Source organism: Palaemon carinicauda, unplaced genomic scaffold, assembly GCF_036898095.1.
Source record: "Palaemon carinicauda isolate YSFRI2023 unplaced genomic scaffold, ASM3689809v2 scaffold166, whole genome shotgun sequence".
Classification (NCBI taxonomy): Eukaryota; Metazoa; Arthropoda; class Malacostraca; order Decapoda; family Palaemonidae; genus Palaemon; species Palaemon carinicauda.
This window is the reverse complement of record NW_027169214.1, coordinates 193,269-220,201: the sequence shown is the minus strand read 5'-3', so window position 1 is coordinate 220,201 and position 26,933 is coordinate 193,269. Positions and strand designations below refer to the sequence as shown.

The 26,933-nt window shown below is 44.6% G+C and overlaps 2 protein-coding genes across 4 annotated transcripts in view; both read right to left on the bottom strand.

Moving 5' to 3' along the window:
- LOC137635743 (zinc finger protein 813-like) overlaps positions 1–26,933 on the bottom strand; it is a 202,857-nt gene that overhangs the window by 11,696 nt on the left and 164,228 nt on the right. The window contains exon 5 of one of the 3 annotated variants that reach the window (XR_011042763.1): positions 7,170–7,232. The exons of the other annotated variants lie outside the window; for them this stretch is intronic. The gene's annotated coding sequence lies outside the window, so the exon portion shown is untranslated. The remainder of the gene's footprint in view (positions 1–7,169; positions 7,233–26,933) is intronic. 3 annotated transcript variants of the gene reach the window in all.
- On the bottom strand, positions 4,270–7,163 carry LOC137635742 (zinc finger protein ZFP2-like). Its single transcript, XM_068368196.1, has one exon. The coding sequence runs from the start codon at positions 7,009–7,011 to the stop codon at positions 5,527–5,529; it is 1,485 nt and encodes a 494-aa protein (XP_068224297.1). The 5' UTR covers positions 7,012–7,163; the 3' UTR covers positions 4,270–5,526.

Below are 26,933 nucleotides of genomic sequence, written 5' to 3'. Positions count from 1 at the left end.
GAAGCAAAGGGTCCACCTCAAGCAGGAGACTCCCAGAAGCCTGGTACAGGTGGGAGTAATGGTGAGAACCCTGGTACATTTCTTTGAGAAATCCTCAGTTCTTACCAGGATTTCCAAGGTCCCTAACCAAACATCAAGCCACAAAGTAGCCTGTATGGGAAGAAGAGGAGTTGGACGAGGCACGTCTAAGATCTCAGAATAGCTCCTTTGCTGCAGATAGGAGGTGGGAGAAGCTTGGTGGTAGAGCCGGAACGTTGCGAGGAGGAGAGCTCAAAGAGCTGTAGGATGATCGTAGCCCTGGCACCCTTCACGCCCTGAGTCCAAGGCAAGGATGCACTGGTCTCTGAGGGCTTCTAGGTGCAAAAACACCGTGTCTTTGCTCTCTCAGTTGATAAACCCATTGAGAATCCTGATGAGAGTCAGAACCTGACAGAATGCATGGTACGACTCTTTCTGCTCTCCTTCTGACGTTGGACTTGGACTTGCAGCGAAGTCTCCTTTTTCCACCCCCAAGAGCTCTTCTCCGGGTGGGTCGCGCACATCCCTCGAGTGACAACTTGCATCTGAAGACTTGGAGGTTCTTGAAGAGGACTTAGGAAGAGTCTTGGAGTCCTTCGGTTCCTTTCGTGGAAGGAGGAAGGGCTCCATCATCGAAAGCTGCATTGTCATGTCCCTCCTGACTTCCATCGGTGGTGAACTCTCCGTGCGAGGGGAAACTTCCTCCGAAGGTAGAAGAGAGGAAGCCCCTCCCTGGTATTACCCCCTCGGCAGAGGTGAGGTAAGACAGTGTCCGGTGGAAGATGCACGAGCAGACCTTGATAGCCTAATAGAAGTCAGCTTTACCCTAGGGCAAGTAACCACATCTGAGACCTTCTTCCTCTTCAGGGGAAAAGAATCTGTGGTTCATTACAGTAGGTCTGCTATAGCTGTAAAATGCTCTGAAGAACTGGCAGACAGAGCAGGCTTGAAGGCTTGCACCAATGCTCTGACCATAGCCCTGACTGACTGACGCACTGTCAGACAGATCCCCTGAAGGCCCTGAAGGTAAAGGGACCGACAGTTCCCTGAGAGGAGTCTTTGCTGTTCATGGATCCACCTTCGAGGAAGGCAGCTACGGGATCCTGAACCGTTCTGTGGAGACCCCTCCTCCTTTCCTCGGCGGTCTCGCTATAATGCGTTTGCAGGGAGGGGAATGATGCGATGGTGAGCCGTCTACTCGATGTTCCTTAAAACCTAGGAGCCTGTAGAACTTGCTCATGGCCATGGCGCAAGTGGGCCAGTGAGCGCTAGCGGGCCGGAGAGCACACATGAGAAGAATAGCGTGCAGTAAGACGCTGAGCAGGATGATGCTGGTGCGGTTTCTAGAGAACGCGCAGGCGCACCGTACGACGCAACAAAGGAGGATGCTGGCGCGCAGTTTCCGGTAAATTCGTAGGAAAGCTCTGGAGCGCAGGTGAGTACTGATAAGCGGGAGAGTGCCAGCGAGCCAAAGGGTGCTGGTGAGGTGGAGAGTGTTTTGGCACAAAAGAGCACTATTGCACAGTCGACCACTGGCGCTTGGGAGTGGGGTGACGTAAAAGAGAGAGCTGTTGGTTTGGAGAGCGCTTTCGTGCAGGAGAGCGTTGGTGAGCCTGATACCGAGGCTGCGCATGAAAGCACTGATGTCTCAGGGAGTGCTAACGAGCTTGAGCTGGAGAGTGGAGTTGTACTGGCGATTGCTGGCGAGCTGGCAAACACTACTCTTTGGAAGGACAGGGCTGTGCTGGAGAGCCTTGGCAATCGGGAGATCGCTGGATTTTTGGAGGGGGCTGAGGATGAGAAGGAGAAGGCTAGCGGTCAAGGGAACGTCAATGTTCTGGAGACCGCTGACTCAGTGGAGAGAAAGACGTTCTGGAAAGAGTTTTGAGTGCAGGCTGGCGCTAACGTGCTGTTGGAGAGCACAGGTGCACTGCAAGGAGCTGGCAAGCTGGAGAGAGTTGGCGCTCCGCTGAACACTTAGGTAGAACATCCGAGGATGTACAGGAGATGGGAACAGTAACGACAGGTCAGGAGGTCGACTGGAATGTCGAACTGGAACAGGGATGTGCCCTTTGGAAGGGCGAACATCCACCAATGGCGATCGCGAACGATACACAGAGGAGTCCAGGGCTAAAGTCCGAGGACTAGCCACAGCGTCGTCAGGAGAAGGACCAGGAAAGGGCGAAAGTCGAGGGCCAGAAGACCACTGAAGTGGCAGCTCCTCTGTGGGTGGCGGCTGTGAAGACGAGGATGAAAAGCCTTTTCAATGATGGTGAAGGGCAACCTTTAAGTCAAAGCAGAGGGCGAGCTCTGCGACGTGGGATCAGCAAGCTGACCTTGAGCAGCAGTCCTCCGAAGAGGAGTCTCCATGAGAGAACTCACCCAACGGGAAAACCACTTGTATGAGAAATATGAGAGACAGACGATGGACTTAGTTTCTCCCTCGAAGGATGGACAGAAGAGGGGAAATGTAGTCGTCAGCAACAGCAGGAGAGTCTAGAGGGTCAGGGGCGTCGACAGCAGCCACAGAAGACGCCTCTGACACCACAACATCGACAAGAATTAGAGGATCCAACTCAGAAGTCAATGACGGCTGCACACTCGCATTGCGGACCCGGGAGCCGCAAGGACGACCACACCTGTAACACAGAACCCATAGACAAGGCCTTACCCGGGGGGAGAGGTGGGGCCACATCGCTAGGGCAAGCAACACCTTCTCTCAAGGACGAGGGTTGGCGAAAATTAAAGTCTACATTACTGCTCGACGGTCTCTCAGAAGAGCCCGAACGAATAGGAGCTTCGAAAGAAGGTCGGGAGGCAGAAGAAGAGATCTTGTGTTATTTTCCCTTCATACAAAGGAACCTTCGAAAGAGAAATATCCCGCTTTGACTTCTTCTTCCGCCCTCGCCAAAATCTTTCCCACTGGGAAGCAGACCACTCCCGACGCTCATTGCACTTATTACCACAATCATACCGTTGACCTCTGAAGGTGGGAGAAAGGGTGTGGCAGTTAGTGCCCATGGCCAATATGAAGGTCCGGCAGGGTTAGCCTTCAAGTCAAGGGCAAGTATGCATGGTTGCACAAGTCAACACAAACACACACTATTAAAGTGAAAGCATAAACAAAAAGCACTAATGGCAGTTCAAAATATAACTTGGTGAGGATGAAAAGCAGCAACAACGTTTACCATCCGAGCCAGAAGCAAAGTAAATTAAATCACCGGTGTGTGAGAGGGAGCAGTAGCAAGCTACCCCCTCAAGCCCACTAACTAGCGGAATGGGTAGTTAAACCTCACTAAATCTTAATGGCTCGTCATTTCAGCTTCACTGAAAGTAATACCCCTATTGAATAGCGTAGGTTCGTATTCCAGTTACGGCACATACAAAGAATAATTCAAAGCTATCACTCAATGGCAAGTCAAAAAGGTAAGGGAGCAGGAGAGCAGCAATGTCCGTTCTCCACCAAGCCAAAAGCAAAGTAGATGCTCAGCCCAGTGTGTGAGTGAACAGGGTAGCCGGCTACCCACAACCTTCCCGCTAACTGGCGGTTTAGGTAATTATCCCTCACTAAAAGTCTTGTGGCTCATCTTCCAGCCTCGCCGAAAGTAATATCCCTATAAACAGCGAAGGTATAGACAGAACAAATATTCCTTTAAAGTTACATAAAAAAATATTGCTTTTAATCCTTCAATCTTCTATTTTTCATATTCAAACACTGACAACTAACTTGCCACGAAATTAGACCCAAATGATTGTACTTATTACAGTTAACATTAGGGTGAGCTATGAGTCCAAACAAATTGCATTTCCAAAGACAAACCATGACAGCCTCTGGACATGATTACTGCTCTGTACCACAAATACAATCAATATACTGTAAACTTAATTAATAACATCAGATATCTAATTTCGTTAACTCACATTAATACTGAAACCTGTAGAATTTATTCTTAAATAAATTGGGTTATGGATTTTACCCACAAGACCCAGCCCTGGGACTTGGAATATTACTCAGCAAAATATCTTTAAATCTTAACTTCATTCTTGTGAAACCTGAATACAGTACTGTACTAAGAATGCTGTGAAATCATTTGACGAGAAACTCTCTCTCCAGAGAGACCAATGCAGATTGAAATGTTTAAGAAGAGCAATTGTGGAAATGAAAGAGAAACCAAATAGTTAGATATTTTAATGAAGATTCTCCTCTCAAGGACAATCCAATGGAAAATTATAAAACCTAAACTAGTCACTAAGACCATAAAAGAGATCACATCAAGAAAATCACATAAATCTTAAAAAATAATGATACTTTTCTACCTTATTACTATACTTATATTCAAACCCCCAAAATGCACCTATCTCCATACCATAGTACTTTGTAAATAATTGCATGGCTTCATATTCCAATATGAGCAGACTGGCTTTTAAATCTTCCTTCCTGCTAACATTCATAACTTCACTACAGTACAAGAAGCAGGTAGAATCATCCAGTATTACTTTAAAAAAGAGACAATGTCACCAGCATTGTTTCAAAAGGCTTAATGCTGTATATTATTCTCTAAGCTTTATTTAGGCTGTGACTAAGCCAATCAACTACTGCCCCTGCAACTGAAACAGTAGATATTTACAAGTTCAAACTTGATACAAATGTTTTTCTGTTGACGATGTTTCATTTCCTGGTTTTTATAATGCTTATTTATTCAACATTGTTATCTATATTGAAATAATATCATTTTTCTCTCATATAGTTTATTCTTTACATTTCTATTTCTTCACTGCACCAGACTGTCAACTATTTGGTCCCTTGGGCTAGTGGCAATTTGCTTTCGCACCTTGGCGCTTCTAATAGTAATAATTAGGCTAATATGACAAATTTGCAAATAATTTCTATTCTTCCTAACTATACAAAACTGGATCTCTTTACACTGGAGATGCATTTTGGCAACAGCTGGAACTAGCTGTAAAACTTTTAGCTACTTAGCGAAGGGAGAGCGAGAGTTGGACCAACCACTCTGCTCACACCACCACTTGTAACTGAAAGTCACTGAGCTCCAAGATTGTATACATAGGGAAAATGCAAATATTTTCCAAATTTGTCATTTATTACTGCACTACATACAAACCCTAACGATATTTACAGTGGAGACTCACCGTTAGGTGGGTGCAAGTCTAAAAATCTAACTGGGTAGTGCCTGACCTGAGGTGTTACTCTGTGCTTCGCATGAGCTGTTTGGAGGCATCATGTCACCTCGTCGACATTGAGAGCTAACAGCCTGGGCAATCGTGCGAAGGGGTAAGAACTCTCACATCTATAATCTTTGCTGTTTTTTCTCCTTTATTCCAGATCACAATATCAGATTTTATAGCACCTCCTTCTATGATGATTCTTGAGGAAACCTTCAATGCAAAATGCTTTACCACAGTCAGTGCACATGAATGGTTTTTATTCCATGTGAGTTCTTAAATGTTTATAGAGTCTCTGTTTTAAATTATATGTTTTTGCCACATTCATGACATTGGAATAGATCTCTCATGTGATTTCTTATGTTTAGTGAGATATTTTTTTGAAATAAAGAATTTGCTACAGACATTACATTTGTATGGCTTCTCTCCCGTGTGAATTCTCATATGTATAGTGAGATTTGATTTTTTAATAAATGTTTTGCTACAGACATCGCACTTGTATGGTTTCTCTCCCGTGTGAATTCTTAAATGGTCAGTGAGATATTGTTTGCAAGTAAATGCTTTGCAACAGATATTGCATTTGTATGGCTTCTCTCCCGTGTGATTTCTTGAATGTATAGTGAGATAGTATTTTGTATTAAATGTTTTGCTACAGACATTGCATTTGTATGGCTTCTCTCCCGTGTGAACTCTTAAATGTCTAGTGAGATAGTATTTTGTATTAAATGTTTTGCTACAGACATTACATTTGTATGGCCTCTCTCCCGTGTGAAATCTTGAATGTGTAGTGAGACACTGTTTTGTAATAAATGTTTTGCTACAAATATCACACTTGTATGGCTTCTCTCCTGTGTGAACTCTTAAATGTGGAATGAGATTCTTTTTTATATTAAATGTTTTGCTACACACATTACATTTATATGGCTTCTCTCCCGTGTGAATTCTTAAATGGTTAGTGAGACTTTGTTTGGAAGTAAATGTTTTGCAACAGACATTGCATTTGTATGGCTTCTCTCCCGTGTGATTTCTTGAATGTATAGTGAGATAGTATTTTGTATCAAATGTTTTGCTACAGACATCGCATTTGTATGGCTTCTCTACCGTGTGAATTCTTAAATGTATAGTGAGATAGTATTTTGTATTAAATGTTTTGCTACAGACATTACATTTATATGGCCTATCTCTCGTGTGAATTCTTAAATGGTCAGTGAGATATTGTTTGCAAGTAAATGCTTTGCAACAGACATTACATTTGTATGGCTTCTCTCCAGTGTGATTTCTTAAATGCACTGCAAGATTATATTTATTAGAAAAAGTTTTCCCACATTCACTGCATGTGCATCGCTTTCTAGCTAGAGCATTGGAGTTAACATTACCAAAGATCCTTTTTTTTATCTGCTTCTCCTTTATTTGATTCACCTCTTGATTCAAAATATCTTTCTGTAATAATTCTCTTCCACTGATTACATTTGAAAGTCTTTCTTTTTCTTTTCCTTTATCCTCTTTCACAGCTGTCCCTAAGTAAGTGTCTACACTTTCCTCATCATCGACATTCTCTTTACAACTTAATGAACCGTTTTCACTCACTGATGCATCGTACTCGTAGGAATTTTTCAAGTTGCTTTCGCTGGAATCAAATATTTCTGGCTCTACTTTGACTTCCATTTTTGGATCCAAGAAAAGAGCGCCATCATTAAAGAGAGCAACACTGCCAGACGTATCATTATTTTCTGGATCGACTGCAGGTAAAAATAAATCTTCAATTTCACTTTTCATTGAAAATTCAAAAGGTGGTTCAGAATTCATCATCCTCTCCCTATCATAAGAAGAAACACCCCTTAATATTATTTTCAATAGACTTCAAAGAGGAAATTAAGACTAAACTTCCTATTCTCAGACATCATACTGTACAACAAAATCTTCCAACATGACCCTTTCTTTTCCAGTCTTACGTCTCTGGCATATACCTTCAGTAGCTTACAAGCTTTAGCAGCAAGAGGTGGATGATTCCTTCCTTTGAGATGAAAAGTCTGGAAGAAAAGAAAACTACAATTAGTTGGAGAAGAGGAAAACTCAATAAAATTAATGGAGCTTTCTAAAAAATAAAATAAATTCATAAAGTTATGTACTTTTCATTTTTCCTAAACATACAAATCACAGACTTTGATCTGTGTTCTATCTGTTCTTGTTACACATTTCAGGCATCTAAAAATCTCATATCCTCTGTAGATTCTATCATCCACAGTATTTCCTGTGACATTATTGGTTTCATTCTTTAAATAGTTTTCCCCTTGCTCTTGAAAAAGACAAAGACATTTCATCCATTGTCTTATTTCCTTTACTGTACTTCCTCTCCAGTCACCATCAAAATTGTCTAGCTAATACTGCTATGCAACTCTGAGCCTTCCTCCAGAATTATGAACAGCAAAAGGCTTTATAGTAATCTTGCACAGACAGGAACATTTACCACAAACTCTTCCTTATCTCTCCCTCTGCCTTTGCTTTGGTTCTACTCTTATGGCAAATTCACATTACTAACATAAGTTTTTTCTTTCTGGTTGCCTTTGTGTTGTCCAGTACCTTCTTAAGACCTACAGATACCCTCCATCCCTGTGAAGATGGACCAGGAATTCTGCAATTTTAGGCTGAGAGGGTCTGGAAGAAGAATGAACTTTCATCTGGCACTAGAGTAAAAAAAAACTGCCCATTTGACTTTATAAAATCGACATGTAGAGCATCACATGGCTTAGGCTAACTAGATGAGAAGCCTTTTTACCTTGAGAACCTCCTGACAGGCTCCAAGCATGAAGAAGCATGTGGAGCCCCTGATGAAGACAATGAAAGTGAGGCTGTTTGAGTAGATCTGGTCTCTCTAGCAATCTAACAGGAGGGTTCACTAGGACCTCAAAAAAGTCTGGGAACCAGTCCTTCCGAGGCCAGAAGGGAGAGATGGGGGCCAAGGAAAGAAGACTGGTTTCCCTTGCCTTGATAAAACGCCCAAATCAGAGACAGGGACGAGGTGTCCACCTGAAGACTTCCTCATCTTGTAAGTGGGCATCTGTCTTCATGTACTGGGGATACTTGAACGAAGGGAAGACGACTTAGTAACAAAAGTTCATTGCTATGACATGGAATAAGAATTGAAAAACAATACAAGACTGAAAAATTATTTGAAAAAAAAAGCCTCCCGCTAATTGGCAACCCCTATATCAATACAAAACACAAGTACCTGGTTTTTTCCTAGGACACCCACACACCCCAAAAAAAGAAATAAAATATAAAAGTCCTATTTCAAAATACAGTCCCATTAGGTTTCTGATGCAAATTTCTTAGCAATTAACACCAAGAAAGAGCATTTTCGGTAATGTCTAAGTATTCAAACAAAGTACCCAGCTTGTGACATGAGAAAGGTCCAAGCTTGTTGCCATCTGCTGGCCTGGAGGGGGACAGTGCAGTCTGCTGGCCTGGAGGGGGACACTGCAGTCTGCTGGCCTGGAGGGGGACACTGCAGTCTGCTGGCCTGGAGGGGGACACTGCCGTCTGCTGCCCTGGAGGGGGACACTGCCGTCTGCTGCCATGGAGGGGGACACTGCCGTCTGCTGCCCTGGAGGGGGACACTGCCATCTACTGTCCCGAAGAGTACCTTTGAGTGTGCCTCTGCCCCTTCTTGTAGAGTGCCACTACCTGTGCAGGAACTGTTGAGAGCCACTACCACCAGCTAAACTGATGTTTAGCACTGTCGTTTGCTGGCCTGGAGAGTGGAACTAAATGCTGCTGAGGAGAGAGGGGAACTGCCTCGGCTGTAGCTACTGGAGCCATTTCTGGCCTACTGGCTTTGGCCGGGTTACCCAAGAACTGCTCCCTTAGTCCACTGTCTGCAGTCTCTAGCGGACTAAAGGGGTTAGTTACCAGAACAGGCGAGGAAGCAAAGGGTCCACCTCAAGCAGGAGACTCCCAGAAGCCTGGTAAAGGTGGGAGTAATGGTGAGAACCCTGGTAAATTTCTTTGAGAAATCCTCAGTTCTTACCAGGATTTCCAAGGTCCATAACCAAACATCAAGCCACAAAGTAACCTGTATGGGGAGAAGAGGAGTTGGACGAGGCACGTCTAAGATCTCAGAATAGCTCCTCTGCTGCAGACAGGAGGTGGGAGAAGCTTGGTGGTAGAGCCGGAACGTTGTGAGGAGGAGAACTCAAAGAGCTGTAGGATGATCGTAGCCCTGGCACCCTTCACGCCCTGAGTCCAAGGCAAGGATGCACTGGTCTCTGAGGGCTTCTAGGTGCAAAAGACACCGTGTCTTTGCTCTCTCAGTTGATAAACCCATTGAGAATCCTGATGACAGTCAGAACCTGACAGAATGCATGGTCCGACTCTTTCTGCTCTCCTTCCGACGTTGGACTTGGACTTGCAGCGAAGTCTCCTTTTTCCACCCCCGAGAGCTCTTCTCCAGGTGGGTCGCGCACATCCCTCCAGTGACAGGCTGCATCTGTAGACTTGGAGGTTCTTGAAGAGGACTTAGGAAGAGTCTTGGAGTCCTTCAGTTTCTTTCGTGGAAGGAGGAAGGGCTCAAGCATCGAAAGCTGCATTGTCATGTCCCTCCTGACTTCCATCAGTGGTGAACTCTCCGTGCGAGGGGAAACTTCCTCTGAAGGTGGAAGAGAGGAAGCCCCTCCCTTGTATTACCCCCTCGGTAGAGGTGAGGTAAGACAGTGTCCAGTGGAAGATGCACGAGCAGACCTTGATAGCCTAATAGGAGTCAGCTTTACCCTAGGGCAAGTAAACACATCTGAGACCTTCTTCCTCTTCAGGGGAGAAGAAGCTGTGGTTCCTTACAGTAGGTCTGCTATAGCTGTAAAATGCTCTGAAGAGCTGGCAGACAGAGCAGGCTTGAAGGCTTGCATCACTGCTCTGACAGATAGCCCTGACTGACTGACGCACTGTCAGACAGATCCCCTGAAGGCCCTGAAGGGAAAGGGACCGACAGTTCCCTGAGAGGAGTCTCTGTTGTTGATGGATCCACCTTTTAGGAAGGCAGCTTTGGGATCCTGAACCCTTCTGTGGAGACCCCTCCTCCTTTCCTCGGCGGTCGCGCTATAATGCCTTTGCAGGGAGGGGAATGATGCGATGGTGAGCCGTCTACTCGATGTTCCTTAAAACCTAGGAGCCTGTAGAACCCGCTCATGGCCATGGCGCAAGTGGGACAGTGAGCGCTAGCGGCCCGGAGAGCACACATGAGAAAAATAGCGTGCAGTAAGACGCTGAGCAGGATGATGCTGGTGCGGTTTCTAGAGAACGCGCAGTACGACGCCACAAAGGATGATGCTGGTGCGCAGTTTCCGGTAAATTCGTAGGAAAGCTCTGGCGCGCAGGTGAGCAATGATAAGCTGGAGAGTGCCAGCGAGCCAAAGGGTGCTGGTGAGTTGGAGAGAGTTTTGGCACAGGAGAGCGCTATTGCACAGTTGACCACTGGCGCTTGGGAGTGGGGTGACGTACAAGAGAGCGCTGTTGATTTGGAGAGCGCTTTCGAGCAGGAGAGTGTTGGTGAGCCTGATACCGAGGCTGCGCATGAAAGCACTGATGTCTCTGGAAGCGCTAACGAGCTTGAGCTGGAGAGTGGAGTTGCACTGGCGAGTGCTGGCGAGCTGGCAAAGACTACTCTTTGGAAGGACAGGGCTGTGCTGGAGAGCGTTGGCAATCGGGAGATCGCTGGATCATTGGAAGGGGCAGAGGATGAGAAGGAGAAGGCTAACGGTCAAGGGAACGTTAATGTTCTGGAGAGCGCTGACTCAGTGGAGAGAAAGACATTCAGGAAAGAGTTTTGAGTGCAGGCTGGCGCTAACGTGCTGTTGGAGAGTACAGGTGCACTGCAAGGAGCTGGCAAGCTGGAGAGAGTTGCGCTCCGTTACACTTAGGTAGAACATCCGAGGATGTACAGGAGATGGGAACAGTAACGACAGGTCAGGAGGTCGACTGGAATGTCGAACTGGAACAGGGATGTGCCCTTTGGAAGGGCGAACATCCACCAATGGCGATCGTGAACGATACGCAGAAGAGTCCAGGGCTGAAGTACGAGGACTAGCCGCAGCGTCGTCAGGAGAAGGACCAGGAAAGGGCGAAAGTCGAGGGCCAGAAGACCACTGAAGCGGCAGCTCCTCTGTGGGCGACGGCTGTGAAAACAAGGCTGAAGGGCCTTTTCAATGATGGTGAAGGGCAACCTTTAAGTCAAAGCAGAGGGAGAGCTATGCGACATGGGATCAGCAAGCTGACCTTGAGCAGCAAGCTGACCTTGATTAGCAATCCTCCGAAGAGGAGTCTCTATGAGAGAACTCACCCGACGGGAGAACCACTCATATGAGACACAGACGATGGACTTAGTTTCCCCCTCGAAGGATGGACAGAACAGGGGAAACGTAGTCGTCAGCAACAGCAGGAGAGTCTAGAGGGTCAGGGGCGTCGACAGCGGCCACAGAAGACGCCTCTGACACCACAACATCGACAAGAATTAGAGGATCCAACTCAGAAGTCAACGACGGCTGCACACTCGCATTGCGGACCCGGGAGCCGCAAGGACGACCACACCTGTAACACAGAGCCCATAGACAAGGCCTTACCCGGGGGGGAGAGGTGGGGCCACTTCGCTAGGGGAAACAACACCATCTCTTAAGCACAAGGGTTGGCAAAAATTAAAGTCTACATTACTGCTCGACGGTCTCTCAGAAGAACCCGAACGAGTAGGAGCTTTGGAGGAAGGTAGGTAGACAGAAGAAGAGATCTTGTTATTTTCCCTTCACACAAAGGAACCTTCGAAAGAGAAATATCCCGCTTTGACTTCTTCTTCCGCCCTCGCCAAAATCTTTCCCACTGGGAAGCAGACCACTCCCGACGCTCATTGCACTCATTACCACAATCATACCGTTGACCTCTGCAGGTGGGAGAAAGGGTGTGGCAGTCAGTGCCCATGGCTGACATGAAGGTCCGCCAGGGTTGGCCTTCAAGTCCAAGGCAAGAATGCATGGTTGCACAAGTCAACACAAACAAACACTATTGAAGAGAAAGCATAAACAAAAAGCACTAACGGCAGTTCAAAATATAACTTGGTGAGGATGAAAAGCAGCAACAACGTTTACCATCCGAGCCAGAAGCAAAGTAAATTAAATCACCGGTGTGTGAGAGGGAGCTGTAGCAAGCTACCCCCCCCCCCCCCCCCAGCCTGCTAACTAGCGGAATGGCAAGTTAAACCTTACTAAATCTTAATGGCTCGTCATTTCAGCTTCACTGAAAGTAATACCCCTATTGAATAGGGTAGGTTCGTATTCCAGTTACGGCACATACAAAGAATAATTCAAAGCTATCACTCAATGGCAAGTCAAAAAGGTAAGGGAGCAGGAGAGCAGCAATGTCCGTTTTCCACCAAGCCAAAAGCAAAGTAGATGCTCAGCCCAGTGTGTGAGTGAACAGGGTAGCCGGCTACCCACAACCTTCCCGCTAACTGGCGGTTTAGGTAATTATCCCTAACTAAAAGTCTTGTGGCTCATCTTCCAGCATCGCCGAAAGTAATATCCCTATAAACAGCGAAGGTATAGACAGAACAAATATTTCTTGAAAGTTACAAAAAAAAAATATTGCTTTTAATCTTTCAATCTTCTATTTTTCATATTCAAACACTGACAACTAACTTGACACGAAATTAGACCCAAATGATTGTACTTATTACAGTTAACATTAGGGTGAGCTATGAGTCCAAACAAATTGCATTTCCAAAAACAAACCATGACAGCCTCTGGACATGATTACTGCTCTGTACCACAAATACAATCAATATACTGTAAACTTAATTAATAACATCAGATATCTAATTTCGTTAACTCACATTAATACTGAAACCTGTAGAATTTATTCTTAAATAAATTGGGTTATGGATTTTACCCACAAGACCCAGCCCTGGGACTTGGAATATTTCTCAGCAAAATATCTTTAAATCTTAACTTCATTCTTGTGAAACCTGAATACAGTACTGTACTAAAAATGCTGTAAAATCATTTGAGGAGAAACTCTCTCTCCAGAGAGACCAATGCAGATTGAAATGTTTGAGAAGAGCATTTGTGGAAATGAAAGAGAAACCAAATTTTTAGATATTTTAATGAAGATTCTCCTCTCAAGGACAATCCAATGGAAAATTATAAAACCTAAACTAGTCACTAATACCATAAAAGAGATCACATCAAGAAAATCACATAAATCTTAAAAAATGTTATTTTCATTAGTAAAATAAATTTTTGAATATACTTACCCGATAATCATGTAGCTGTCAACTCTGTTGCCGACAGAAATCTACGGTCGGGATACGCCAGCGATCGCTATACAGGTAGGGGTGAACACCACAGCGCCATCTGTGGTCAGGTACTCCAGTACTTCTTGTCAACACCACCTCAATTTTTTCCTCGGTCCACTGGTTCTCTATGGGGAGGAAGGGTGGGTCAATTAAATCATGATTATCGGGTAAGTATATTCAAAAATTTATTTTACTAATGAAAATAACATTTTTCAATATTAATCTTACCCGATAATCATGTAGCTGATTCACACCCAGGGTGGTGGGTGGAGACCAGCATACATGTTAACAAAGAAGCTAAGTATCCCGTATTTTATTTTATTAGTTATTCAAAAATAACATAAAATAAATAAGTACCTGGTAAGGAAGACGACTTGAACCATTACTCTGCCTTTATTAAGTACGTCTTCCTTACTGAGCGTAGCGGTCCTCTTAGGATGCTGAACGACTCTTAGGTGCTGAAGTATAAAGGGCTGCAACTCATACTAAACGACCTCATCACAACCTTTAACCTCGGCGCTTCTCAAGAAAGAATTGACCACCCGCCAAATCAACAAGGATGTGGAAGGCTTCTTAGCCGACCGTACAACCCATAAAAAGTATTCAAGAGAAAGGTTAAAAAGGTTATGGGATTATGGGAATGTAGTGGCTGAGCCCCCGCCTACTACTGCATTCGTTGCTACGAATGGTCCCAGGGTGTAGCAGTTCTCGTAAAGAGACTGGACATCTTTGAGATAGAATGATGCGAACACTGACTTGCTTCTCCAATAGGTTGCATCCATAACACTCTGCAGAGAACGGTTCTGTTTGAGGGCCACTGAAGTAGCCACAGCTCTCACTTCATGTGTCCTTACCTTCAGCAAAGCAAGGTCTTCTTCCTTCAGATGAGAATGTGCTTCCCTAATCAGGAGCCTGAATAGGTAAGAAACTGAGTTCTTAGACCTTGGAAGAGAAGGCTTCTTGATAGCACACCATAAGGCTTCTGATTGTCCTCGTAAAGGTTATGACCTTTTTAGATAGTACCTAAGAGCTCTAACTGGGCAAAGTACTCTCTCCAGTTCGTCCCTCACCAAGTTGGACAGGCTTGGGATCTCGAACGACTTAGGCCAAGGACGTGAAGGAAGCTCGTTTTAGCAAAAAAACCGAGCTGCAAGGAACATGTAGCCGTTTCAGATGTGAAAACTATGTTCCTGCTGAAGGCGTGGATCTCACTTACTCTTTTAGCTGTTGTCAAGCACACGAGGAAAAGAGTTTTTAATGTGAGGTCCTTAAAAGAGGCTGATTGGAGAGGTTCAAATCTTGATGACATAAGGAACCTTAGGACCACGTCTAGATTCCAGCCTGGAGTGGACAACCGACGTTCCTTTGAGGTCTCAAAAGACCTAAGGAGGTCCTGTAGATCTTTGTTGGTGGAAAGATCCAAGCCTCTGTGGCGGAAAACCGCTGCCAACATACTTCTGTAACCCTTAATCGTAGGAGCTGAAAGGGATCTTACGTTCCTTAGATGTAACAGGAAGTCAGCAATCTGGGTTACAGTGGTACTGGATGAGGAAACTGCATTGGCCTTGTACCAGCTTCGGAAGACTTCCCCTTTAGACTGATAGACTCTGAGAGTGGATGTCCTCCTTGCTCTGGCAATCGCTCTGGCTGCCTCCTTCGAAAAGCCCCTAGCTCTTGAGAGTCTTTCGAAAGTCTGAAGGCAGTCAGACGAAGAGCGTGGAGGTTTGGATGTACCTTCTTTACGTGAGGTAGACGTAGAAGGTCCACTCCTAGAGGAAGAGTCCTGGGAATGTCGACCAGCCATGCAGTACCTCTATGAACCATTTTCTCGCGGGCCAGAGCGGAGCCAACCAACGTCAGCCGTGTCCCTTTGCGAGAGGCGAACTTCTGAAGTACCCTGTTGACATTCTTGAACGGCGGGAATGCATACAGGTCGAGATGGGACCAATCCAGCAGAAAAGCATCCACGTGAACTGCTGCTGGGTCTGGAATCGGAGAACAATACAACGGGAGCCTCTAGGTTATCGAGGTAGCGAACAGATCTATGGTTGGCTGACCCCACAGGGCCCAAAGTCTGCTGCAAACATTCTTGTGAAGGGTCCACTCTGTGGGGATGACCTGACCCTTCCGGCTAAGGCGATCTGCCATGACATTCATATCGCCCTGAATGAACCTCGTTACCAGCGTGAGCTTTCGATCTTTTAACCAGATGAGGAGGTCCCTTGCGATCTAGAACAACTTCCACGAATGAGTCCCTCCCTGCTTGGAGATGTAAGCCAAGGCTGTGGTGTTGTCAGAGTCCACCTCCACCACCTTGTTAAGCTGGAGGGACTTGAAGTTTATCAAGGCCAGATGAACCGCCAACAGCTCCTTGCAAAAGATGTGAAGTGTCCTTAGCTCCTGATTCCATGTTCCCGAGAATTCCTGTCCGTCCAAAGTCGCACCCCAGCCCGTGTCTGATGCGTCAGAGAAGAGACGGCGGTCGGGTTTCTGAATAGCCAAAGGTAGACTTCCTTGAGAAGAAAGCTGTTCTTTCACCACATGAGAGTAGACCTCCTCTCTTCGGAAACAGGAACTGAGATCGTCTCTAGCGTCATGTCCTTTATCCAGTGAGCCGCTAGATGATACTGAAGGGGGCGGAGGTGGCGTCTCCCTAACTCAATGAACAGGGCCAGCGATGAAAGTGTCCCTGTTAGACTCATCCACTACCTGACTGAGCATCGGTTCCTTCTCAGCATGCTCTGGATGCAATCTAGGGCTTAGTAGATCCTTGGGGCCGACGGAAAAGCCCGAAAAGCTCGACTCTGAAGATCCATACCCAGGTAGACAATGGTCTGGGATGGGACGAGCTGGGACTCCTCAAAATTGACCAGGAGGCCCAGTTCCTTGGTCAGATCCATAGTCCATCTGAGAATCTCCAGACAGAGACGACTTGTGGGAGCTCTTAAAAGCTAGTCGTCTGACGGAGCCGGACACAAGATCATGGTACTGCTGCACAGTCTGTGAACTGTCAACCATGGGGAAGCGAGGAAGTACAGCGACAACCCGAAGCTGTCTAGACTGTCTGGGTCGTACAGACAACTCCTTATCGGGTTGCTGAGGTTGCCGCACTGCGTCACAACAAGTCACTTCTGCTGGTTGTTGAACGTCTTCCCAGTGACACACTGACTCCGTAAACAAAAAATCCTCTAACAAGGACTAAGCTTGGACTGCATGTCTTGCAACAAAGCTCAAGGTCTATGGGAGCAGGTGTGGTAACAGACGGGGATAGCGACTGAAGTGGAACCATTACCCTCCCTGGAAGCATGTTATGCTTAAATAAAAGTCCATAGGAGGCTAAGCAGCTAAAGGCTCCTCTCCAAATGACAGAGTCCTCAAGGGAATATCAGAAGGAGGGAGAATAGCACTTTCTCATCTACAGGAACCATATCCGAGAAAAGCTAAGTTCTCTCAGTGAGGGTTTCACTGGTGCAAAAGCAGCAGACTAGAAGGCAACGTTATGAAACTGCTTGACAGTCTAGTGAGTTGGCAACAACCAAAGATGTGTGACTGAGGAGCATGCGGTAAGGTATGCAGAGCATGCTGTATGCAGAGCATGCTGTATGTAGAGCATGCTGTAAGGTAAGCAGAGCATGTTGCATGGCGTGCGGCTTATGCTGCATGGGATGAGGCTCATGCTGCATGGGATGAGGCTCATGCTGCATGGTATGAGGCTCATGCTGCATGGGATGAGGCTCATGCTGCAAGGGATGAGGCTCATGCCGCATGCGTTGAGGAGGATGCCGCATAGTATGAGGCTCCTGCCTCATGGGTTGAGGCGGTTGCCGCATAGCATGAGGCTCCTGCCTCATGGTTTGAGGAGGATGCCGCATAGCATGAGGCTCCTCATAGCATGAGACTCCTGCCTCATGGGTTGAGGAGGATGCCGCATAGCATGAGGCTCCTGCCTCATGGGTTGAGGAGGATGCCGCATAGCATGAGGCTGCCTCATGGGTAGAGGAGGTTGCCGCATAGCATGAGGCTCCTGCCTCATGGGTTGAGGAGGATGCCGCATAGCATGAGGCTCCTGCCTCATGGTTTGAGGAGGATGCCGCATAGCATGAGGCTCCTGTGAGGTTCCTGCCTCAAGAGTTGCGTCTGCCTCAAGGGTTGAGGAGGTAGCTGCGCAGAGAGAGGCTCATGCTGTGAAGAATGCGGTTGCTGCATGCGTTGAGGCGGCTGCCTCATAGCATGAGGTTCCTGCCTCAAGGGTTGAGGAGGTGGCTGCGCAGAGAGAGGCTCTTGCCTCAAGAGTTGAGGCTCTTGCCTCAAGAGTTGAGGTTCTTGCCTCAAGAGTTGAGGCTCTTGCCTCAAGAGTTGAGGTTCTTGCCTCAAGAGTTGAGGCTCTTGCCTCAAGAGTTGAGGCTCTTGCCTCAAGAGTTGAGGCTCTTGCCTCAAGAGTTGAGGCTCTTGCCTCAAGAGTTGAGGTTCTTGCCTCAAGAGTTGAGGCTCTTGCCTCAAGAGTTGAGGCTCTTGCCTCAAGAGTTGAGGTTCTTGCCTCAAGAGTTGAGGCTCTTGCCTCAAGAGTTGAGGCTCTTGCCTCAAGAGTTGAGGCTCTTGCCTCAAGAGTTGAGGCTCTTGCCTCAAGAGTTGAGGCGGTTGCCGCATAGCATGAGGCTCCTGCCTCAAGGAAAGTGGAGGTTGCTGCATAGCGCTGGTACCTGGCAACTCCCAATGCGGCAGCTCACGCATGGAGGCAGGAGGAGCCTCAACATCATACGTCTGGCAGGGTGGACTGCGCAGAGGTGGAGGAGCGCTCGCAGGAGGAGGTGTGCTAACCTTCTCTGCCTGAAACTCCTGCATCAACACCGCAAGCTGAGACTGCATTGTCTGCAGCATAGACCACTAGAGTTTAAGAAAGACAACAACAAATGGAGCTACTGTCCGTTGAGACTGAGGGTCTAAAACAGCTGGTGCGGCAACAGACGGAGTTACTGCCTGTTGCGATACCACCTTGCCTCTCTAGGAGGTGTGCAGTTGTCGTACTGCAGCAAGACCGAACTGACCCAGTGCTAATGGCACCACCTAGGAGTTGGACTTGCGCGGAAGGGACCGACTTGCACTTAAAAGCTGCAAGATTTGGTCCATGGTTTCTGCGAGAAACCTCTTCCGCAGACGAGGAATAAAAGGGCTCTCTCGTCTTTGTGTGGGTGGGGTGATCACGTCGGCTACGTGAGTTGGTTACACCCGAAACCACGGAGGGAAACGTCTGTTCGTCGATCAAGGCCTGATGAACCCATAAGTCCTTCGACGTTACTTCTCCCCTGTTTGGGAGCTTGTAAGAGGTCCCAGACTAGGCGAACAACTGGCACGAACAGACGAACCCTCGAACGCAACACTGTAACACTTTGCGCTTATCACTTTATCACTTTTGATTTTCTGTTTGCACTTATTTCACTGAACTCGAAACTTTAAGTGGTTTGTACCTGAAACACGCAATTCTATCCTTCATTAAAAGTTAGTAATTGCGAAAACAGTATTACAATGTAACAGAAAAACATAATGAAAGATAAATAATTCAGTGGCTGGAAAAGAGACTAAACACTAGATCAAATAAACTACGTTTAAAATCTCTCACCGCATAAAGCTTGAGAACAAGAATAAAACTCTAGAAACGTTTACCTTCTTCCCCTAAAGAGACTAGGGAGAAGAGCAAAAACGATAACAACGTTACCCGCTTGAACGAAACGTTTATCCTCCTCTCTCTCCCTCCGTCTCTATCTCTCTCTCTCTCTCTCTTGACTTAGAACCTGAGAGATGAGCCCAATTATATATATCGTTAAAACATATTATTGTTAAAGGAAAAAAACTGAAAGATTTCCCAAATAAAAAGTTCCTTTATTAGAATTAAAACCATTTAAGCTAAGAAAGAATGAACAAAACGATAGAATCGTTCTACTCTTACTGCAACGTGACACCGTGAATACTCTCTCTCTCTCGTAACGATAGAGCGCAAGTTGAACGTTCTGAACGTCAACAACTGCAGAGACAAAACAAAACGTTAGTTCAACTTTGAAAACAGTACGAGACTATCAAAGAAATTCTTTCAAAAACATTAAAATAGCATAATATGTTAACAGGTAAAAAAACGAAATGACGGGCTCAATGTTAATTAACTTCGGTTCCAAGAAAAGACCGCCTACTATTAGGAAAGGTCGAATATAAACAAATATAAAAATTAATTTTAATAAGTTTATAATAAAAGGAAGTTAATCGAAGAGGCCTATAAAAGGCGGAGAGATATAAAATAAATCTATAACTTTTGTTAAGCAAAATTAAGAAAGAGAGTCTATACTCTCTTCGACACCAACACTTCCGTCTAAGGGAAGGGTCGGCCATTAAAAGTGAAAGAGAGTTTATACTCTCTTCGTCACCAAAATTAAATCAAAAATTAAATCAAATTAATTCCAAAAACTTGCTAAGCTAATGATAAAGCTTCCTGAATAGCGAAGGCTAAACTCTAGAGCAAATACATCACCAAATCGTGAGCAATAACTCCAGAATCAACAGCGTATCCATGTAGGTCTAGCCGGAGGCACGACAGAGGAAAAATTGAGGTGGTGTTGACAAGAAGTACTGGAGTACCTGACCACAGATGGCGCTGTGGTGTTCACCCCCACCTGTATAGCGATCGCTGGCGTATCCCGACCGTAGATTTCTGTCGGCAACAGAGTTGACAGCTACATGATTATCGGGTAAGATTAATATTGAAAAATACTTTTCTACCTTATTACTATACTTATATTCAAACCCCGAAAATGAAGCTATCTCCATACCATAGTACTTTGTAAATAATTGTGTGGCTTCATATTCCAATATGATTAAGTTCAAACTTAGTACAAATGTTTTTCTGTTAACGATGTTTTATTTCCAGGTTTTTATAATGCTTATTAATTCAACAGTTATCTATCTTGAAATAATATCATTTTTCTCTTATATAGTTTATTCTTTACATTTCTATTTCTTCACTGCACCAGACTGTCAACTATTTGGTCCCTTGGGCTAGTGGCAATTTGCTTCCGCACCTTGGCGCTTCTAATAGTGATAATTAGGCTAATATGACAAATTTGCAAATAATTTGTATTTTTCCCAACTATACAAACCTGGATCTCTTTACACTGGAGATGCATTTTGGCGACAGCTGGAACTAGCTGTAAAACTTTTAGCTACTTAGCGAAGGGAGAGCGAGAGTTGGACCAACCACTCTGCTCACACCACCACTTGTAACTGAAAATCACTGTGCAATTGCGGCAGGACTTCCTGGGGGGAGGTGATGGCGGGACCAGTATGTGTTAAGAGCTCCAGGATTGTATACATAGGGAAAATGCAAATTTCTTCCAAATTTGTCATTTATTACTGCACTACATACAAACCCCTAACCATATTTATAGTGGAGACTCACCGTTAGGTGGGTGCAAGTCCAAAAAACTAACAGGCTGTTGCCTGACCTGAGGTGTTACTCTGTGCTTCGCATGAGCTGTTTGGACGCATCATGTCACCTTGTCGAATTTGAGAGCTAACGGACTGGGCAATTATGCGAAGGGGTAAGAACTCTCACATCTATAATCTTTGCTGTTTTTTTTCTTTATTCCAGATCACAATATCAGATTTTATAGCACCTCCTTCCAAGATGATTCTTGAGGAAACCTTCAGAGCAAAATGCTTTACCCCAGTCCGTGCACATGAATGGTTTTTCTTCCATGTGCGTTCTTAAACGTTTATAGAGTCTCTGTTTTAAATTATATGTTTTGCCACATTCATGACACTGGAATAGATCTCTCATGTGATTTCTTATGTTTAGTGAGATATTTTTTCGAAGTAAAGAATTTGCTACAGACGTTGCATTTGTATGGCCTCTCTCCCGTGTGAATTCTTGAATGTGTAGTGAGATTTGATTTTCTAGTGAATGTTTTCCTACAGACATAGCACTTGTATGGCTTCTCTCCCGTGTGAACTCTTAAATGTACAGTGAGATTGTGTTTCTGGGTAAATGTTTTGCTACAGACATTGCATTTGTATGGCTTCTCTCCCGTGTGAATTCTTGAATGTGTAGTGAGATTTGATTTTCTAGTGAATGTTTTGCTACAGACATCGCACTTGTATGTCTTCTCTCCCGGGTGAATTCTTAAATGTATAGTGAGATGTGATTTTGTATTAAATGTTTTGCTACAGACATCGCACTTGTATGGCTTCTCTCCCATGTGAATTCTTAAATGTATAGTGAGACTTTGTTTTGTATTAAATGTTTTGCTACAGACATTGCATTTGTATGGCTTCTCTCCCGTGTGATTTCTTGAATGTATAGTGAGACACTGTTTTGTAATAAATGTTTTGCTACAGACATCGCACTTGTATGGCATCTCTCCCATGTGAATTCTTGAATGTATAGTGAGATGTGATTTTGCATTAAATGTTTTGTTACAGACATCGCACTTGTATGGCTTCTCTCCCGTGTGAATTCTTAAATGTATAGTGAGACTTTGTTTTGTATTAAATGTTTTGCTACAGACATCGCACTTGTATGGCATCTCTCCCATGTGAATTCTTGAATGTATAGTGAGACTTTGTTTTGTATTAAATGTTTTGCTACAGACATCGCACTTGTATGGCTTCTCTCCCGTGTGAATTCTTAAATGTATAGTGAGACTTTGTTTTGTATTAAATGTTTTGCTACAGACATCGCACTTGTATGGCTTCTCTCCCGTGTGAATTCTTGAATGTTTATTGAGACAACTTTTTTTAATAAATGTTTTGCTACAGACATCACACTTGTATGGCTTCTCTCCCGTGTGATTTCTTAAATGCACTGCAAGATTATATTTATTAGAATACGTTTTCCCACATTCACTGCATGTGCATCGCTTTCTAGCTAGAGCATTGGAGTTAACATTACCAAATATCCTTTTTTTTATCTGCTTCTCATTTATTTGATTCACCTCTTCATTCAGAACATCTTTCTGTAATAATTCTCTTCCACTGATTACACATGAAAGTCTTCCTTTTTCTTTTTCTTTATCCTCTTTCACAGGTGTCCTTAAGTAAGTGTCTACACTTTCCTTATCATCGACATTCTCTTTACAACTTAATGAACCGTTTTCACTCAATGATGCATCGTACTCGTAAGAATTTGTCAAGTTGCTTTCGCTACAATCAAATATTTCTGGCTCTACTTTGACTTCCATTTTGGGGTCCAAGAAAAGAGCGCCATTATTAAAGAGAGCAACACTGCCAGACGTATCATTATTTTCTGGATCGACTGCAGGTGAAAATAGATCTTCAATTTCACTTTTCATTGAAAATTCAAAAGGTGGTTCAGAATTCATCATCCTCTCCCTATCACAAGATGACAAACCCCTTAATATTATTTTCAATAGACTTCAAAGAGGAAATTAAGACTAAACTTCCTATTCTCAGACATCATACTGCACAACAAAATCTTCCGACATGACCATTTCTTTTCCAGTCTTACGTCTCTTGCATATACCTTCAGTAGATTACAAGCTTTGGCAGCAGGAAGTGGATGATTCCTTCCTTTGGGATGAAAAGTCTGAAATAATAGAAAACTATAATCAGCTGCAGAAGAACACAATGAAAATATGACAAATTTAGAAGTAATTTGTATTTTTTATAAAATACAAACCTTTAATTATTTAATGGGGATTATCTTTCAGAGAAGCTGGAAGATTAGCCATTAGGACTTTAATGCAAGGTGGCAACCACCCACCCACTAGGTAGTGGGAGGGTCGAGGGGGTATCTGGGATAACCGGGTACACCAACTCACACATCAGTGATATGTCATCATTTTTCATTGCAGGAAGTTCTTACGGGGGACAAGTGATGGAGGGACAATGTATGATTAGCTTAAGATATGACAAATTCGTAGATAAATTGTATTTTTCCTAACGATACAAACCTTGGCTATTTAACGAGGGTTTACTACCCACACCGCTAGTTAGCGGGGGTAGGGGAGGGTAGCTTGCTACCCCCCCCCCCTCACACACCTGTGCTTGAGCTCACTTTGCTCGGAGGTAGGACTTCAAGGGAGATAGGGCTGGCGGGTAAGTTTGCTTAAATAGCTAAGGTTCGTATAGTTAGGAAAAATACAAATTATCTACGAATTTGTCATTTGTTCCGTAACTGGAAAAAAAACCATGCTATCTAATAGGGGTGACTCACCCATTAGGAAGGGTGGACATCCCAGCCAATCTGGCTTTTGGCTTTACCAGGGGGCTCCTTATCTGAGTGTATCAGTATTCAAAAAATAAGGAGTCCCTGCACCTCTCTAAAACCATGCTATGCAAGGTCCGTGGCCTACGCAAGCTGTGTGTTGAGGTATGTAGAAGTGTGACTGTCCTGGTAAAGTTATTCTGAGTTCTTTAGAAGGAAAAACTGTGTAACTAGGACTTTCCCAATACCACCTCGTCAGGGTATGGGGACGTAACAGTATTAATCTTAATACTAGGAACACAAAGGAGCATGGTTTACCTGCAGTGGTTTGAAGTCAGCTATGCATAGAACACAGGATGCTGATTTCCCCAAGAGAGTGGAGGATGAAGAAAAGAATAAGGGCCAGTCAAACCTTTTCATTCACGCAGACTAAAACCGGGTAACAATGCCACTCAACCTTCTGCTACTTGTCCAATAAGGAGCTTGAGGTTTTAAACCAGCTGTTGTGCAGCCAACACAGGACCGATAGAGAACGTATCGGGTCTTCTGTGGGTTACGTCTTGCAGGTAGTAGGATGTGAATGTGGTCTGACGATTCCACACCCCAGCTTGAAGAACCTGCGTCACTGAGAAGTTTCTCTTGAATGCCAGGGACGTAGCTACGCCCCTGACATCATGAGCTCGGGCGACGTGACAGAGAAGGGTTGGATTCAGTGCATGGTCTATGACCTTGCGAATCCACGCTGAGATGGTGTTCTTGGTGACCCTCCTTTTGGTCCTTCCTGTGCTGACGAATAGTCCAGACACACGACGACGGGCTGTGGCTGTTCTCTTAAGATGCAGCCTCAAACTCCTCACTGGGCATAGTAAGAGATGGTCTGGGTCATCTGTTACAGTAAGGAGACTAGAAATCCGGAAGGGGTCGAATTGTGGATCCGCTACTCCAGGGTTCTGAGTCTTAGCAATAAATTTAGGGACGAAGCTGAACGTTACTCTCCCCATCCCCTTGAATGGGCGATGTTGTATGAGAGACCACGAAGATCATCGACTCGCTTGGCCGAAGCCAAAGCTAGCAGGAACACCGTCTTCCAAGTTAGGTGGCGATCGGTTGCCTGCCGCAATGGTTCATAGGGAGGTCTCTCAAAAGACCTGAGAACTCGAACCACGTTCCATGGGGATTGTCTTAAGACCACTGGAGTGACTAGCACGAGCCGGCGAGTGATGATCCTGAGAACACTAACGATCACGAACAGGAGAACGACAAGAAGATTGGCGATCTTGCGAACAGGAGCTCTGCATGGCGAATGACGAATGTAGAGGGCTGTGATCCCTAGAAGACCTGGGGGTCTGAGGGTGATGGGAGGGCTCGTCATCAGCAGGTAGCCGTCGAATTGAGGGCAAATGAGTGCGAGGGTCATGAACAACACTAGATGGAGAAGGCAAGAGATGGGCTTCACACAGACTATGCGTCGACAGGAGAAGAGACGGCAACAACAGGGGCAGCAGGAACCGGATTACTCTGGGAACCCAGCTAAAGGAGCTTAAGAAAGACTTCCTTAGAAGGAAGTCCAGCAACACCCAAGGACAGCAAAGCCTGCAACACATCTACATTGTGATAGTGTTTCACGGTAAAGACATACTTTACACTTATTATCTGTACTTTTGTAATATGTAGTGATATCTTAAAGAAGAATTGTTAAGGAATATGGACTCCATCATCTTCCTCTGGAAAATGTCCCTATCCCAGGTACTGGCGGATTAAAGCAATGAAGAGAAAAAGATAATAAGAACAATACAAAAAGTCAATTACAAAATTAACGCCACTAAGGCAGCAATTACTTTCAATAAAACCAGTTTATAAGTTTTTCATGAATACCAGGGAAAAGGGACAGGACAATGCCTTGTAATTATTAACATTATTAATATCATCAACCAAGCTACAACACCTCCATAGAAAATAAGATGGAAAGGCACCTTTTCTGTGAACCCGGTAGGGGTGTACGTAAGATACCGGCCGCCTGTATGTATCATGAAGGCAGACTATGAATAAGGCAGTGTAATGGGGGTCGCAGGGGGGGCATTAGCACCCCCCAATAAGCAAGTAGGTTAGGACACGGCTTGTAGATTAGGTTAGGTGGGAGAAGTTTAGGTTAGTTGTTGTCTATTTTCTATACACACGGGAGGAAATGGCTGCTGATATAAAAAGGCTACCTCCTAGCAAATAAAAACTTCAGTGTTTTGACCATGTTTCATTAGTATTACTCGGTAGTCAACTCACCATAACTAAAAAATTATGGCTTTCCACCAGAAATCATTATCAAAAACATTCAGAAAACCTATAATTATGGCAATATTTCGAAAGATTTCTGAAATATTTCGTAGTCTAATGGATTTTGCTTTGCTCGCGAAAAAAGAAAAACTTCAGGCTCCTACGTACTGGTGAGCGGTACATGCAGGGTGGGACTCTATCGAAATATCCCCATAATTACAGCGTGCACCCGTCTTTTGAAGCCATATAAGATATTGTTTTCATGGTAAACATTAGATACTTTACAACCAAACTGGAATTCGCTATAAGAAATGAACGCGTGCTAGCTAGTTTGGTATTTTTCTCTATATGTTTAATAGGGGCTGGGGCATAATAACTTACATATTGGTCTGTCAAAATGTGAAATATGTTTTGCACGTCAAGTCCATTGTTTACATCTGAGAGACAGAAGGGAACTTTTTGCACATGCATTGTTTCCCATGGGTTTGGGAAGCTTTCTGTGCATTTACAATGATGTATTTGTCTGCTGGTTTCTTTAAACCAATTAACAGTTTACAAGTAGTACTTCTTCATAAGTTCCCGAATGTAGTTCTACAACAGCCATATTTCCCCCACCTACCCCATCGGTTTCAACTCAACCACCATCACATAAAGCCGTCTCCAAGAGGGAAGTTAAGGGAAGTACATCAATCTATTTCAAAATTTTGTGTAATTTCATTTATGTCGGCAACTGACTATGATGGAAATGCTCTCTGTTCAGTGCAGGGCTATTGTTACTCGTGAAATTAACAGCGAAATAATACCTCAAAGTTCCGATTTTAACTTAATTTTTTTGGGAAGACCAGCACATTTCTACAGCAAAGCTTCTGTAAAGATTACCAAAACAAAAGGGATTTATTAGTGATTTACTTTTAGTTGGAGACC